Source organism: Schistocerca cancellata, chromosome 2 (assembly GCF_023864275.1).
Source record: "Schistocerca cancellata isolate TAMUIC-IGC-003103 chromosome 2, iqSchCanc2.1, whole genome shotgun sequence".
NCBI lineage: Eukaryota > Metazoa > Arthropoda > Insecta > Orthoptera > Acrididae > Schistocerca > Schistocerca cancellata.
The window spans coordinates 393,989,834-394,006,115 of record NC_064627.1 but is presented as its reverse complement, the minus strand read 5'-3'; the positions used below and the strand labels follow the sequence as shown (position 1 = coordinate 394,006,115).

Genomic DNA, 16,282 nt, shown 5'->3' with positions numbered 1-16,282 from the left:
AGATCCATTCTTTCCGAGATCACACCTACAACATCTTTCTGTCGCCCTCCCAATCTCCATGATACTCTTGACAGGCCCTGTGCTCCCTCTGCACCCATCTCCCTACTCTATGGCTCCAAACCCTGTCACTGTCCCCACTGCAAGACTTGCCTTTTGCACCCTCCGACCACCACCTATATCAGACCTGTAACTGGCAAAACATATACTATCAAAGGGAGAGCCACCTATGAAACAACACATCATATACCAGCTGTTATGTAAACACTGTTCGGCTGTTTACATCAGCATGACTATCACCAATCTATCAGTCAGGATGAATGGCAATCACCATACGCGCCATCTGGATGCTTCCCCCAGAAACCAGTTTCTCAGAACTCCATACGTGGAAGCTAGCGCTACGTGTCCTTGGTTCTCGCCACCCACCTGGCCTTAATTTACTTTAATTTCTTCCATCTCAGCATTTCTTCAAAGTAACAACTCCTTTCTTCACTCTGTTTTAGTTTCTATATCTTTCCTTTTCAGAACCATCTATTTTTCACCTTTCCTCTCCCATCTCTACTACATACAATGCACTTAGCTTTTCATTCGTAGTAACTCATTCATGATGTTTTAGCAGTAATCTCTGTCTTGCATATTAACCTTTATTCCACCTTAAGCTCTCAGGTTTTCAAATCTCATCCAGTGCAGCCCCCAACAACCAGGCTTTCCTTCTCATCCCGTCCAGTACATCTCCCCTGACCCGGGGTTCTGGGTGACCTTTCCAAACTCTGCCCTTTTTCCTAAACCTCTACAGTCCTTTTCCTTCACCACTCTTCCTTACCCTTCTCCCAAAAGCTTTCATATCTAAAACCTTTTTTTATATGTGTGTTCTCCTGCTGCTGCTTAGTGAGTAGTACTTTACTACTAATCTTCATTTTTTATTAAAATAAATGAAATTTCTGTAATTGTCCACTAAAATTCTAATGTAAACATGTAGTAACACACAATTTTAATTTTAAAAAAGTGTTCTCAAAGGCAAAAGGAAAGAAAGGGGAAGTAGACACTGTCGAAAATATGAGAAATCTGAAATTGTCAACTATGCCAAGTGATGTCCTAGATCATCATCAGATATTCATGTGATACAGTGGTGGATAATGCACTTTGGAATGTGACTCATTTATACAGCATCTCACCTGAAATCATCCACCAATGTAATCCAATACAAAGCAAAAGCAAAAGATGATTTATTGGCAGTAACTGGGTACCTTCTATGTAGTGATGTGTACTTTGAAATTGAAGGATTATCGAAAGGAACACATGAACACAGCCCATGGTACAACAGTCATCTGCAAATAGTGCCAGCAGACAAAAGCATTCACTTAGCGGTTCTCCACCAATGAGCCAACACCTGAGATAACATTCAACAGCCAACCACTCCAATATGGGAGAGACAAACATTACCTTGTGCAGCACTCCCATTTCGTGTTTATGTGCTGTCAGCTTGTAGATCAGAAATGGAGAAAGGAGTTGCCACATTCATCAGGAACTGTCATAAATTTAAGAACATAGGCATTCATAAATTTTGCCTAGAACAGCATATGGAAGCATGTGAAACAGAATTAGATTTTCACAAAAAATCTTTCATAATATTAAGTGTATATCGAGCACCTGCAGGTAACTTTAAACTGTTTGTAAACCACCTTGAAGCTGTACTGGCCCATTTAACAACCAAAAACAAAGAAATAGTGGTTGCTGGTGATTTCAATGTAGATTTCCTTAAAGACTCTCCCAATAAGAACTTATTTGAGTTAGTAACACTATCATTCAACTTAATTCCCACAGTAAAGTTCCCCACTAGGATAGCCACTTGCTCACAAACAGCCATTGATAATATCTTTATAGAAAAGTCCAATGAACAAAATTATATTACAAAACCAATAGTCAATGGCCTCTCAGACCATGACATGCAGTTCCTTCTGTTAAATGTTAATACTGAACAGGATATAAAATCTGTTAAATCTGAGCTCAAGAGGGTAATCAGTAAGCCAAAAATTGATTATTTTAGGACACTCCTCAGAGACATTCACTGGACTGATGTTTACAGTGCTCATGGCATGAATGAAAAATATAACATTTTTGCTAATAAAGTGCTTACCTTATTCAAACACTGCTTTCCCCCAAAACTTACCAAGGTTAGAGCAAAGTCTACAAAGAAGCCATGGATTACACGAGGAATAGGGGTATCTTGTAAAACAAAAAGAAAACTGTATCTGTCAATCCAAAACATTTCCAATGTTGATGCTATAGCACATTATAAGAAATACTGCAAAATATTAAAGACTGTAATACGGATGCCAAAGCAAATATATTACAAGGAAAAGATAGTCATTCAGATAACAAAATAAAGACAATATGGGATATAGTGAAGGAGGAGACCGGTAGAACCAGACATGAAGAGGAACAAATAGCATTAAGAGTAAATGATACATTGATGACAGATGTGTATAGTGTTGCAGAACTTTTTAACAAACATTTTATAACTGTTACTGAAAAGATGGGGTTGTCAGGTTCGGTAGATGCTGCTATGGATTACCTTAGACCAGACATTTCAAGTAACTTCCATAATATGAATTTGACCCTCACTACCCCAACAGAAATAATGTCCATCATAAAATCTTTAAAATCAAAAACATCTAGTGGGTATGATGAAATGTCAACAAAGTTAATTAAAGACTGTGATTCTGAGCTAAGTAACATATTAAGCTATCTGTGTAACCAGACGTTTATCAGTGGAATATTTTCTGAATGGCTGAAATATGCTGAAGTTAAGCCACTGTTTAAGAAGGGAGATAAAGAAATAGCATCAAATTTCCGTCCAATTTCACTGTTGCCAGCATTCTCAAAAATTTTCGAAAAAGTAATGTACAGTCGTCTTTATAACCATCTTATCTCAAATAACATACTGTCAAAGTCACAGTTAGGATTTCTAAAAGGTTCTGATATTGAGAAGGCTATCTACACTTACAGTGAAAATGTGCTTAATTCATTAGACAAAAAATTGCAGGCAACTGGTGTATTTTGTGATCTGTCAAAGGCATTTGACTGTGTAAATCACAATATCCTTTTAAGTAAACTAGAATATTATAACGTAACAGGAAATGCTGCAAAATGGTTCAAATCTTATATCTCTGGCAGGAAACAAAGGGTGTTATTAGGAAAGAGACATGTATCAAGCTATCAGGCATCATCCAACTGGGAACTAATTACATGTGGGGTCCCACAAGGTTCCATTTTGGGGCCCTTACTTTTTCTTGTGTATATCAATGACCTTTCATCAGTAACATTACCAGATGCCAAGTTTGTTTTGTTTGCCGATGATACAAACATTGCAATAAATAGCAAATCAAGTGTAGTCTTAGAAAGATCAGCCAATAAAATATTTGTGGACATTAATCACTGGTTCCTAGCCAATTCTTTGTCACCAAACTTTGAAAAAACACACTACATGCAGTTCAGAACTTGTAAGGGGTGTCCCAAGAGTATATGTCTAACATACGATGACAAGAAGATAGAAGAAGTGGACAGTGTTAAATTCTTGGGATTACAGCTTGATAATAAATTCAACTGGGAGGAGCACACCACAGAACTGCTGAAGCGTCTTAACAAATCTCTGTTTGCAATGCGAATTTTGTTAGACATAGGGGATATAAAAATGAAAAAGCTGGCATACTATGCTTACTTTCATTCCATAATGTCATATGGGATTATTTTTTGGGGTAATTCATCAAGCCAAGCTAAAGTTTTCCGGGCACAAAAACGTGCAGTAAGAATTATTTGTGGTGTGAACTCAAGAACATCCTGCAGAAGCCTGTTTAGGGAACTAGGGATACTAACTACAGCTTCCCAATATATTTATTCCTTAATGAAATTTGTCATTAAAAATATATCACTTTTTCAAACCAACAGCTCAATTCATGGAATCAATACTAGAAATAAGAATAATCTTCACAAGGATTTAAAGTCACTTAGTCTTGTACAAAAAGGTGTGCATTATTCAGGAACACACATTTTCAATAACTTGCCAGCAGCCATAAAAAGCTTAACAACTAATGAAATTCAGTTTAAGAGAAGCCTAAAGGATTTATTGGTGGCCAACTCCTTCTACTCCATCGATGAATTTCTTAGTAAAACCAACTGATTTGTATATAAGTACAACATAACTTCTGCACAATTTCAGTGCAGTAATGTGTTCACTGAAAATTTGTGTGTGTGTGTGCGTGTGTGTAAGCATAATCTAACTTCTGCACCATTTCAGTGCAGTAATGTGTTTATTGTAAATAAGTATTACAGTAGTTGTATTACATGTTTATTACCTTATAAATAAATAAAAAACTTTTTTATTTTAAATTTAGTGCATTAGCATTTGTAAAATGACTCTTAGTGTTCATTAAAAAATGACGATCATTCCACTTGGGACCTGTGGAATGGTACATTAGCTTATCTGTTTTAGTTGTAAATATTTGTCATGTATTGTTGTTTTTCTGACATGTTCCACATCCTGGAGGACCTCCTCACTACGGATCAATTGGAATGAAAGTAAATCTAATCTAATCTAATCTTACTGCCATAATTCAGTGTTTTAGCAGGCTAATGTCATGATATATAGCAATTTCACAATACTTAAATCAAATTTACAAAGGTTGGCCACTCTTATAAATTATTCCTTTCTGCAGATAACACAAAATGTTTAACGCTCCACTACAGTTGTCTACGTTTAAGCTCAGCTCTGGCAAACTAGACAATTACAGATACACTGTAATTTTAATTATTTACATTTTACATCATTCTGATTGACCTGTAGGTGTCTTATTAATTATATACTTTATGCTGCTGCTGCTGCTGCTACTGCAATCTTCAAAGACAGTAGTATCAATTAATAACAACTGTGTTACTGAAAATGTATGTTCAAGCTGAACTGAAAACACTTAAAATTAATGGATGATCCTCCAAAACACAAAATTTATAATTATACTTGCTTAATATTCATGGTGAAAACATCACCTGCATGAAAATCATAATTATATTCATTCTGTCCATTTCTCATGGTTTGTCCTCATAAAATATTCTACATTTCATAGAAATAAAAAGATTGAAGTATTATCTTCTGTATGCACTTACATTGCTAAAGATGCATTAAAAATACACTATTATCCTACCTTTGTAAAATTTCAATTTGATGTTTGTAAGTTTCAATATTTGGAATGGAACTTCCATCGAATGAATGAGACTGCACATCAGCCAGTTTCTTCTTATACATGTCAACTTCTTCTAGTGCCTTTCTAAGATCAATTTTTGTTTGTGTAAGTTGCGCCTCCAGTTCACTTATTCTTGATTCAAACACTATGCTAGGTCCTTCCAGACGTTTCTTCTTAGCTGGCTGCATTTTTTTCTTTTCCTTCTGAAAGGCACATGAAGTGTTATAAAACACTCTTTCACTCTCTTAGGGCTAGTAATATAAAAATTACATAAATATAATAGGTGTCAACACAAGACGTAACAGAAACACATAAAAGGCAATGCATGATGACCCTCTCATTTCCTATGGGTTCAAATTCTCACCATCAGTGTCACTAGGGAGGCAACAAAAGTTAAGTCTGATAACAATTTGTGAAGAACTGAACATTTGCTATAGTTCTTTAAGCCACAGCAATGTGTGTCCTATGGAGTCTACAATTTTTTTTTTTTCCTCCACTCACAAATTTATGTTGGAGAAGCGAGGCCACGAGACACCTTTTACAGGCCATGCAACTAATCTCCCATCAGAATTCAGTATTTAATTTAGGAGTAAAGGGGATCACTCACCAAACAGCAGAAGTATTCAGTCATCGGCAGGCACACACAATGCTGAATGAAAACTTTGATAGGTTTTGGAAGAAGTATCTTGATGAGCTAAAGAGGGCAAGTGCGACCCCTGTACCTCCACACACCCCCCCCCCCCTCCCTCTAACACGCACATTCTACCTACGCGCCTACATTGTGCCAGTTGGCCACATAATGCTACAAGGTGTACAACTTTGCTTCTGCCGTTTTTTCCCCAACATTTGAGGCTTTATTGAAACAAACTGGTTACACACGTATCATTCAAAGTATTTTCCATCACTGGCCACTACTTTCTCCCTTCTTTCGGGCAGTGCACGAATCCTGTGTCGAAAAAATTGTTCATATTCTGAAGCGATCCACGAATTGATCCAATTTGTGACTTCTTCATGGTCAGCCAGACCATGTGCCATTGATCTAAACAGGTGATAGTCAGAGGGAGAAATGTCTGGAGAATACGGCGGGTGGGGTAGGACTTCGCATTTTAATGTTTCCAATTATGTTTTGACCTCTTTTGCAACGTGGGGTCGAGCACTGTCGTGCTGCAAAATCATTTTATCGTGCCTCTCGCTGTATTGCGGCCGTTTGTCTTTTAATGCTGTGCTCAAACTCGTTCGATAATGAGCACCTGTGATTGTTTCACTTGGTTTTAACACCTCATAGTACATGATGCCGAGCTGGTCCCACCACATGCAGAGCATGATCTTGGGGCTGTGAATATTCCATTTGGCCGTCGACGTGGAAGTATGGCCGGGATATACCCATAATTTTTTACATTTAGGTTATCGTAATGAATCCATTTTTTGTCCACGGTCACAATGCGATGCAGAAATCCCTTCCGTTTTTATCTCTGAAGCAACTGTTCACAAACACAGTTCAACATCTCTTGGTTTCAGCTCACGTGGGACCAAAGTTCCTTCTTTCTGAATCATGCTCATTGCCTTGAGACGTTTTGAAATGGCTTGCTGTGTCACTCCCACTAATCGTGCCAATTCTTCTTGAGTTTGATGTGAATCTCCACGCAGCAATGCCTCCAATTCTGCATCTTTGAAAACATTCTCTCTTCCACTACTATGCCGGTCTATGACCTTAAACTCACCATTCTTGAAGTATTGAAACCACTCACGACACGTTCTTTTACGAATAGCGTCCTTACCATACGTACTTGAGAGCATTTGATGAGACTAAGCCACCATTTTCTTCATATTGAAACAAAACAGTAACACCTCCCACAAAAGACGAGAATTAGGCTCGTAAACTGACATTTTCAATCAAGAACAACTTTATAATACAGACACAAATCGACTAATGTTTGAATGAGGTTATGTTGACCGAGGTCCAAGCTAACTACCTGAAGTCTGTGATCTGTTTCTTTTGACCGCTACTTACCGTTGTCGCCACCTATCGGCAATCGGCGGAAGCAAAGTTGTACACCTTGTAGGATTAAAATTTGGTAGGTGGACTGGGATGGGGTAGGGAGTGGGTGGTTGGTCAGGTGAGGTGGATAGAGGGAGAAAGAGGCAGGAACAAGGAAGAGAGGTTGGAGACACATAGCTAGTGATCAGAGGGAGACAGCAGGTATGCAGGATAGGAATGCGGGAGGGAAGGGCGAAAGGTGCAGGGGTAGGCATGCGACACACAGTACAAGAGCAAGTGAGTTGTAGCGTATGAAGAAGATGACACGGAGTCATGGATTGGAAGGGGGTGAAAGGACAGAGGAAAGGGAAACTGTTTGGTAGCATGTAGCAACAGTGGGTCAGTAGATCAAGGCCAGTCAAAGTTGTTTAAATCCTATTCCATCTTAAAGCAACAGTTCCCATCACCACCTACCCTGCTAAACACAATGAACACCATCATCAACCCCTCATAGCACCATAACCCTGCCTTGCTGACGTTCCCAATTTACCACAGCCTCCAAAACACTTCACAAAATGCAGAACTCAAACAACCCCAGACAGTGTTGTTAACCTTCTCAGCAAAAACTTCAATTATACAGAAGTTTCAGTCCTATCCAAATGCCTCATCTTCAGCCCCATAACCAAGTTTACCCACAATGGATTAACCTAAGACTTATTCTCCTTCTTCCAATCCCTACAGTGTAAACATTTCTTTACTAACAATCTCTCCAGCCAAAGCCAACCTAAACCCAAGACTGAACCTTGCCTTCTGCTACCCAGTCATCTTCCAGAAATTCTTTACCTCACCACCCTTTCCCAGGTCCCTTTGCAAGAACACAAGCCTCTTAACAGAAGATAGGACAGCCATTCACAACCTCAAAACAGAACCTGACATAACCATCTTCCCTGCAGACAAAGACAGTGACTACCTAACATTAGGCTTCTGGAAACTGTCTGAGTTCTCCACCTGTAAGTTCTGCCAGAGTGGTCCTATGATCCTACTGACAAAAATCTCCATTCTTGCTGACTGACACCTCCATGATATTGCCTGAATTGCCTCTCATATCAAAGATGCAAACCCCTCCCTTCACCAACTCTCGACCACTGACACACCACTATCATATCAACTATACCCTCATACACTACTACCTCTCCTTTGAGGGAAAGATATATAAACAAGCACATGGCACAATTATGTAAACACACATGGCACTGTCCTGTGCCAACCTGTTTATAGGCCATCTAGAGGAAACCTTCATAACCTCCATGACCCCTTGTCTGGTTAAAGTTCATCGATGATATCATCATGAACTGTACCCAGGATGAAGACAGTCCTCATTCCTCCACAACCTCAACACCTTCTCTCCCATCTGCTTCACATGGCCCTGCCCAACTCAAAGTGCCACATTCCTGGCTGTTGAGCTCCATCTCTCTGATGGCTCCATCCATACTTCTGTCCATATTAAATCCACAAATTACCAACAGCACCTGCAATTTGACAGCTGTCATCCCTTCCACATCATAAAACACTCCCTTAGAGCCTGGCCACACATGAAAGATATATCTGCAATGATAATAATTACTTTGCCCAGTATGCTCAAGGTCTCACAAAGGACTTACCAGATAGAAACTACCCCAGAAATCTTGTCCACAAACAGATTTCTCATGCCATAACCTCACACACCCATAATGATCCCACGCCTGCCAAGAATCAACTGAAAAGGTGCAGCAATCCCCCTCCCCTCTCCCCCCCCCCCTTTCTTGAAACCCAGTATCACCCCAGAACGGAACTACAGAACCAATTCTCATACCTTTGCTAGGGCTTTGATTATCTATCATCACATGTGTAAAAAAGAGTTATCCTAACCAATACCCTTCCCACCCCTCCTAAAGTGGCATACTGTCACTACGCTCTTCCCACTCCCAATCTCATGCCACAAGGGTCACACATCTGCGGAAGACCCAGGTGGAAGACGTCTCCAACTCATCAGCACATCTTATTCCAGTCCTGCCACAGGCTCCTCATCTTATTCTATCAGAGGCCTGGCCTCAGTCTCTGCTAACCCACTGCCCCTACACCCTTCCCAACAATTTCCCGTTACTGTCATACCCTTCCTATCCATGCCTCCACATCATCTTCTTTGTGTACCATACCCCACTAGCTTCGGCACCTGTTTGTCATATGTCTAGCCCGTGTACCTGCCACCCCTCCCTCATGCATTTCTATCCTGCACACTTGCTGCCTCCCTCCTAGACACTAGCTACCCATCCCCAATCCCTCTTCCAGGTTCCTGACACGATCTTCCTCTAACCACTCAATCCAATAAAAACCCCACCCAGTCTGCCTACTGAAAAGCAATCCTGGCATTGTGTGTTCAGCCAGTACAACATAAGTGTGTGTGTGTGTGTGTGTGTGTGTGTGTGTGTGTGTGTGTACTCCAGCTTGTCACTATACCAAAGGTATAATTCTCTTTTGTGTGTGCCTGTCGACAACTCAATGCTTCTGCTACTTGGTGAGTCTTCTCCTTTACTCCCAAATTACTTATCTTCAGCCAGAACTTTCCTTAGAAAATTCCGTATTTGTTTCACATGTGTGTACTTGTAGTTATCACAAAGAACTGAAGGGTCTGATGCTCATTTCCATGTGATTATGCTACTTCTTGTATTATTCTGTAATTGTTAGAGTAGATATGACACATTTATGAGATTATAATTAATATATTTTTCTGCCAATGTTTTTTAGTGGTACTGTGCCCTCCAAACTAGCACAGTAACAAGTGTACAATCTGAATAATCCCTATCACTTAAACGAAGTTTAGCTTCTTTTTTTAGGCAAAATTAAAGATGACATTCATTCAATTCTGATTGATGAAGTTGAGGGGTACAATATGGGCTGCCACATGTTCTGCTAATATGGCAATAGCTCCTTTCCAAATGTCGGAACAGTTATTCAATGTTTCAGTGAAGGAGCGGATCATGGAATACATAAATCTTTTCTCGGAACTATATCAGCATGCAAAAACTCAGCGAGTAAGATGTTCCTGCTTTACTAATATGACAGTGTTCGATGCTCTAAATAGAATTCTGTAATTGCTAGATGACTTGAAGTGCATAACCACAACACCTTAGATTTTAGTTATCATCAACGTGCAGACGGTGGTGAGCAGGAAGTGCTGCTTGTTTCTACTGTCTTGTTTATATGAGAGAGATGTCTCTGCCAAATTTGTGTACCGTATTTACATGAATCTAAGCCGCACCCGAAAAATGAGACTTGACATCAAGGAAAAAAAAAATTCCCGAATCTAAGCCGCACTTGAAATTTGAGACTCGAAATTCAAGGGGAGAGAAAAGTTTTAGGCCGCATCTCCAAATCGAAGCAAATTTGGTCCATTGTAATATGAGACACAATTTAGGTCGAATTGGTTCGACTCGTAAGCTTAGCAGTTAAGCTTTATCAGGCAGCCATTGTTATGCGTCAGGCGCTCCGTCCGTATTTATACGGGTACCCTTACTTTTTCACGTGCTTCGTCTGGTTTGAATTGATTGCTTATTTTGCTTTGACCTGATATATGCCATTCTCTTTGTTGTAGGTGTTTACGTCACTCTAAGCTGAAAATGCATGTGTCATGCATTGTTTGTCGCATTCTGATGATGAGTGTTTAAGGCCTCGCCGCTCGCAGCATGGCTTGCTTTTGTGTGCGATTCCGCCACTTTTTTTAAAAAAAGGAGAGAGAGAGAGAATTAGAGTCATCTTAGATTTAAAAATCTAGTCAATTGCCGTGCTTCATTTCTGACTGTATCACTATTAAGCATAAGAATAATATGAATATAAACATGTATAATGTATATTCTTCCGCGTTTGCTGTTGACTCACTCTAGTTTCATAGTTTATCAGGCAGACACGATGTAAATGAGATAGCAGCAAACAAGAAAGAATAGATGGCAAAATGTTTATATTCGTATTATTCTTATGGTGAATAGAATACTGCATGTGATTCACAATTCATAAAAGTTTCTATTAGCAACCATCTCTTCTCACAGGTAGGAAAAAATTCAGAATCTAGAGTTGGCCATATTGACTAACATCCCAAACAGTCTTGCCAGTCGGATTTTTGTAATACATTGAAATGCTGCTACATTCGAAGATGAACAATACGGAATTTGTATTTACTTCGTTGGATAACGTATGAAAATGCAGTGGTCGAAACTCGGGGCGGAGAAAAAAGATCGTCTTCCACATTTTTTTTTTTATAATTTGTTTACTGACGCAGAGGTTTTGGTGCCAGTATTTATCTTTGTGCCTGCAAAGCATGCCTGTGTAGCGCTACATATATTCAACGGCAGAAGCTAGTTGTGGCGGCAACTACCAACATTTTTCAGAACTTCCACTTACTTTGCACTCGATTCTAAGCCACAGGCGATTTTTTGGATTACAAAAATCGGAAAAAAGTGCGGCTTAGATTCGAGTAAATATTGTACTTCTCCCAAATTTTATCAGGAATTGCCAAAAGATAATAAATACATACATTTAATTCATTAATATGAGATTTATCGTAATCACTGAACCTCAAAAATCTACAAAACATACTTCTATGCAAAAACAATCCATGAAAAGCCTCTTGGATGCCAGGAAAGATATTTGAATTGAAAACAAATGTAGTAAGACTAAGTGTGACACCTAGCATAGTAACATAAACAAGCCAAAAAGAACATGTTTAAAAGATCTGTTGAATGACTTAGCTGCTGAATTGTTAAAATATATGTAGTTGCTTATGTTAGTTAATTTAACATTGTTGATTAATAAGTAATATTGTTTTTATTTATCAGAATGAAAATGTCTTATTTGGAACCAGAAAATTAACTGGGAAAAAGTACTCCATGAAATTCTTCTGGGTTGAAGACAGCATTTTGTTGTAAAATGATGCACCAATGTTTGGGCCACTACTGCAAGTAATCTCTATGAGTAACAGAAACGCAACAACTCACAATGTGGGCCAATAAATTTCTGTCTTAAAATAAATCAATAAAGAACATCAGCTCCCTTTCTCCTGCTCCCACTGTCCAATCATATGACAAGTTTTACTTACTCTCTTTCTAAGAAATAATAAGGGCAGGAGTGAAGAAATTATACCTAGGTTAAAGGCTGCATTGGTATTACCTCGGATGTGTTACATAGGTTACTTGAAATCACAGATGAAATGTTGGTCAATCATTTTACAACAAGATGAACCCTAAAACCTAGAAAAATGTTATGGAAAATGAGGTCTGGAGTTTGTTACTTTGTGGTAGTTAGGCAGAAGAAGCCATCTACAGCTAACAAAGTGTCTTTCTAGCTTACAGTGGAATCAAACTGCACATAATACTGGCAATTAATTTCAAGTACTTTCATTTGAGTACAAATAACATGGTTGCCACTGGATGAACTTTATAAACAACAAATTTTTGCATACACCTTTCAGCCTGAAGTCAAGTGCAGTATGCGCCATTCACAGCACTGCAATATGATGGAACAGAAAGTATGCAAGACCAACATGAGACTTAATCTGCAGAGAATTCAATGATGAGATTTATGTTATTTGTGCATTAACGCATCGTTTTACTGATATCATGTGATTTCTTCTATAAATCAGTGCAGCAGTTTGCAGCTTGTAATGGTTAGGAGCTTGTGGCACATTGTATATATCGTACAGCCAGTAGACCCCAAACCGCAAACAGCATGACAGAGGGTTAAAAGCCCTAGTCCCTGAAAAAAATAGACCAAAAATGGTCATGACGCAACCAATCGATTGTACTGGAGGTGGACAAAAATATTGAAAGACCAAAAATATGGTGTCGGAAACCCTTTGGCATTCAAAACAGCTTACATTCAGTTAAGAATAGATAAAAACACATTTCGTGTGGTTTTCTAGGGAATCTTATACCATTCTTCCAGTAAAATACTGGGACATTTGGGTAAGGATGATGGAGGTAGATAGTGATCATGCATCCTTCTTTCCAAAGCAGACCACAACAGCTCAATATTATTCAGATCTTATGACTGTGGTGGCCAGGAGAGATGAGGTAATTCATCTTTGTACTCGCAAAACCAGTTGCAGATGATGTCAGCTGTGTGTAGGGGGCCCTGCAACAGAGCATCATCACTGGGAAACAAACGTTGTACAGTGGGATAGACCTGATCAACTAAAATTGTCACACAATCTTAGGCAGTAACATGATGTTTCAGAATAACCGTAGGGCCCATGGAATACCATGATACAGCTGCCCAAAGCATCACCAAACCCTTGCCACGTTTCACTCTTGGGATGTAAACTTGGTTACAAGTTGAAAACAGCGTGGAGCAAGACTCATCTGACAAAATGTCTTTCTTCAACTGCTCCATAGTCCAGGTTTTATGGCTTTGGCACCAAGTTTTCCTGCATTTGCATTACTGATGTGTGGTTTTGGAATGCCAGCTCATCCTGCAATTCCCAACTTATGGAACTCCCTTAAAGTTATTTTGGCACTGACATGGTTCATGAGTGTGACATTCAGTTTTGCAGCTGCAGTCGACTCATTTTTCATCACAATCCTTTTCCATAACCTTGTGACTTAACACATGATGTTTTCCTGCTTTCCAGGTGTTTGTTTAAATCTTCAGTATTGTGCCTCTTGAAACACTCAACACTTCAGCTGCCTTGGTTACAGAAGCATCCACCACACAAGCACCAACAATTTGTCCACATTTTGAATTCACTTAGCTCTGGCATAATGCACTGACACCTACACAGAATATTCTCAACAATTTTTCTTTTTTTTCCCTTCTTTATGGCCAGCAGCATAATATATGTCTGATAACAACATGATTGTTACAGTAGATACATCAAATAGTTGCTTATAATGAGTAATCTTTATCTGCATAATTTACAACAGACTGTTTCGGCTTAGTCGCCATTTTCAAGTATGTCTAGATTGATGTGACATCCATATTGCATCATTAGTGGACTGTTTTGTAACTGTCACTGCTTTAATAAGATCATAAATGTTGTTGTCAAGATGTTGAAATTAAATGTTAGGTATGACATGACAGCAGTTTAACAGTTCCACTATTGCAAACATATAGCATTGTTAATATTGGAATTGTCAAACTGCTGTCATGTTGTAACTAACATTTAATTTCAACATCTTGAAAACAACATTTACGATCTTATTAAAGCAGTGACAGTTACAAAACAGTCCACTAACGAAGCAATATGGACGTCCATCAATCTAGACATACTTGAAAATGGCGACTAAGCCAAAGCAGTTTATCATAAATGTAAATAAAGATTACTCATTATAAGCAGCAATTTGGTGTATCTACTGTACCACAAAATATTGTTCTGATGACTGACATTTGCAACATATTGAGGACATTGCACAGATGCTGTTTGTGGTCAAATACAATAGTGCAACCTGCAGGCTTTGTTAGCATCTGCATTTATGTTCAGGCACACGTAGTGTTTCCATATTTTTGTCCAACTCCTGTAGATATGAATGAATTCCCTAGTTCTGTTCAGCGAAAAGTACAAGTATTCTGTCTGTGCTCGAGATTTTAACATTAGCCTGTTAAACCCTCAGGAGGACACACCCTGTCTCCATTTCAGTAATAAATGCCTATTTACACACATAACAGTCCAAACAAAATCAAGCAGCATTTCTCCTCACAATAACAGGATGAACATTTAAAAATGAAGAAGAGTAGTTAAAGTAGCAACAAAAAAAGGGAAGATAGTGTTATTGTTGTGTGTTGCAGATGCTGTAGCATATGTACAAAATTTTACATCATCAGAGATAAAGCATTCATTTAACTACATACGGATGGTGGAGAAACAGTATGGTACACTATTCATATTTGTAATGAAATATGTTACTTTATTTTTACCTGGTAAAACTTAATAATTTATCACAATATGTAAATTGAAACTAAGTCACACTCAGTAAAAATGTGGGGCATCAGATAGTAATGGAAATAACAGTCATCTGACATCCACTGCTGGCTCCTCCAGATTTTTTTCAACATATTTCAGTCTTAACTGTAAACATCCAATTTTTTCCTACATGTTTACTACCCTCCCCCCCCCCTCCCCCTCTGATTATGTTGTTCTCTTTCATTTTTATTATCTCTTGGAATACAATACAGAGTTTTTAACAACTTCTGCATTGTAAGTTCATGCCCCATTTTCATAAGTTAAAACCAGTAACACACAAAAATTGTAAAGTTTTCTTTAGGCACACACCAGGCCATCTGTCTTGAAACTATATAGTTTACTAAAAGTATTCCAAGTAATTTTTCCTCTTCTCTTTCCTTCCTGCACAGCCTTCCAAGTTGCTGTTTTCTACTTCACTAAATATCTAGTTCTATGACTTCACTGTTAATTTTCTGTGCTCATAGCATATTACTTTAGTCTTATTTGAACAAATTTTCAGGACTACTTTAAAACTGCTTCTGTAGTAGTTTATCTGCAGTAGAGACAAACGATACAATCTTACTAGCAAGATGGAAGTGGTTTAGATAAGTCTGAATAACATACATTTCCTACTTTTTCAGAGTCTAAAGATTTGAAAACTTCCTCTAGGACTGCTGAGAATAGTGATATGAAACCCCCTTGTCCGATATCTTTAAAGTTTTTTGCTATCTTGATGAAGTATAAAGGATACATACATACATTCTTAAATATATTGACATGATTTGAGTCAATTTTGCACTTCTTAAAGACTGGAGTGTAGATATTGTTGAAACTGAACCAAAATCTACAGTAGTAGCCAATATTCCATTCTATAATCTCCTATACGATTTGCAAAAATTATCGATTGTGCTCTGTTAACTTCCAAAGCCTGCTTGTTCCTTTGCCGGCTTAAAATATAATGGGGGTGTCTTTTCTTCCCCCCCCCCCCCCCCCTCTCTCTCTTCCTTCTTCTTTTATTTAAATATCTTGAGTATTCCGGAGAGGATGCAATATATATCTACTTAAGTCTCATATGTCTCTTTTATTGTGACATAGAATAATTAC

At 38.4% G+C, this 16,282-nt stretch overlaps 1 protein-coding gene across 8 annotated transcripts in view; it reads right to left on the bottom strand.

The window, feature by feature from the left end:
• LOC126161810 (serologically defined colon cancer antigen 8 homolog) overlaps positions 1–16,282 on the bottom strand; it is a 219,199-nt gene that overhangs the window by 175,528 nt on the left and 27,389 nt on the right. For 7 of the 8 annotated variants that reach the window (XR_007534962.1, XM_049917903.1, XM_049917906.1 and 4 more), the window contains exon 5: positions 5,196–5,437. Coding sequence is in view for 7 of the 8 variants with exons in the window: in XM_049917903.1 (XP_049773860.1) it covers positions 5,196–5,437 (242 nt within the window). In the remaining variant the exon portion in view is untranslated. The remainder of the gene's footprint in view (positions 1–5,195; positions 5,438–16,282) is intronic. The other variant, XM_049917904.1, reaches the window with a different exon arrangement.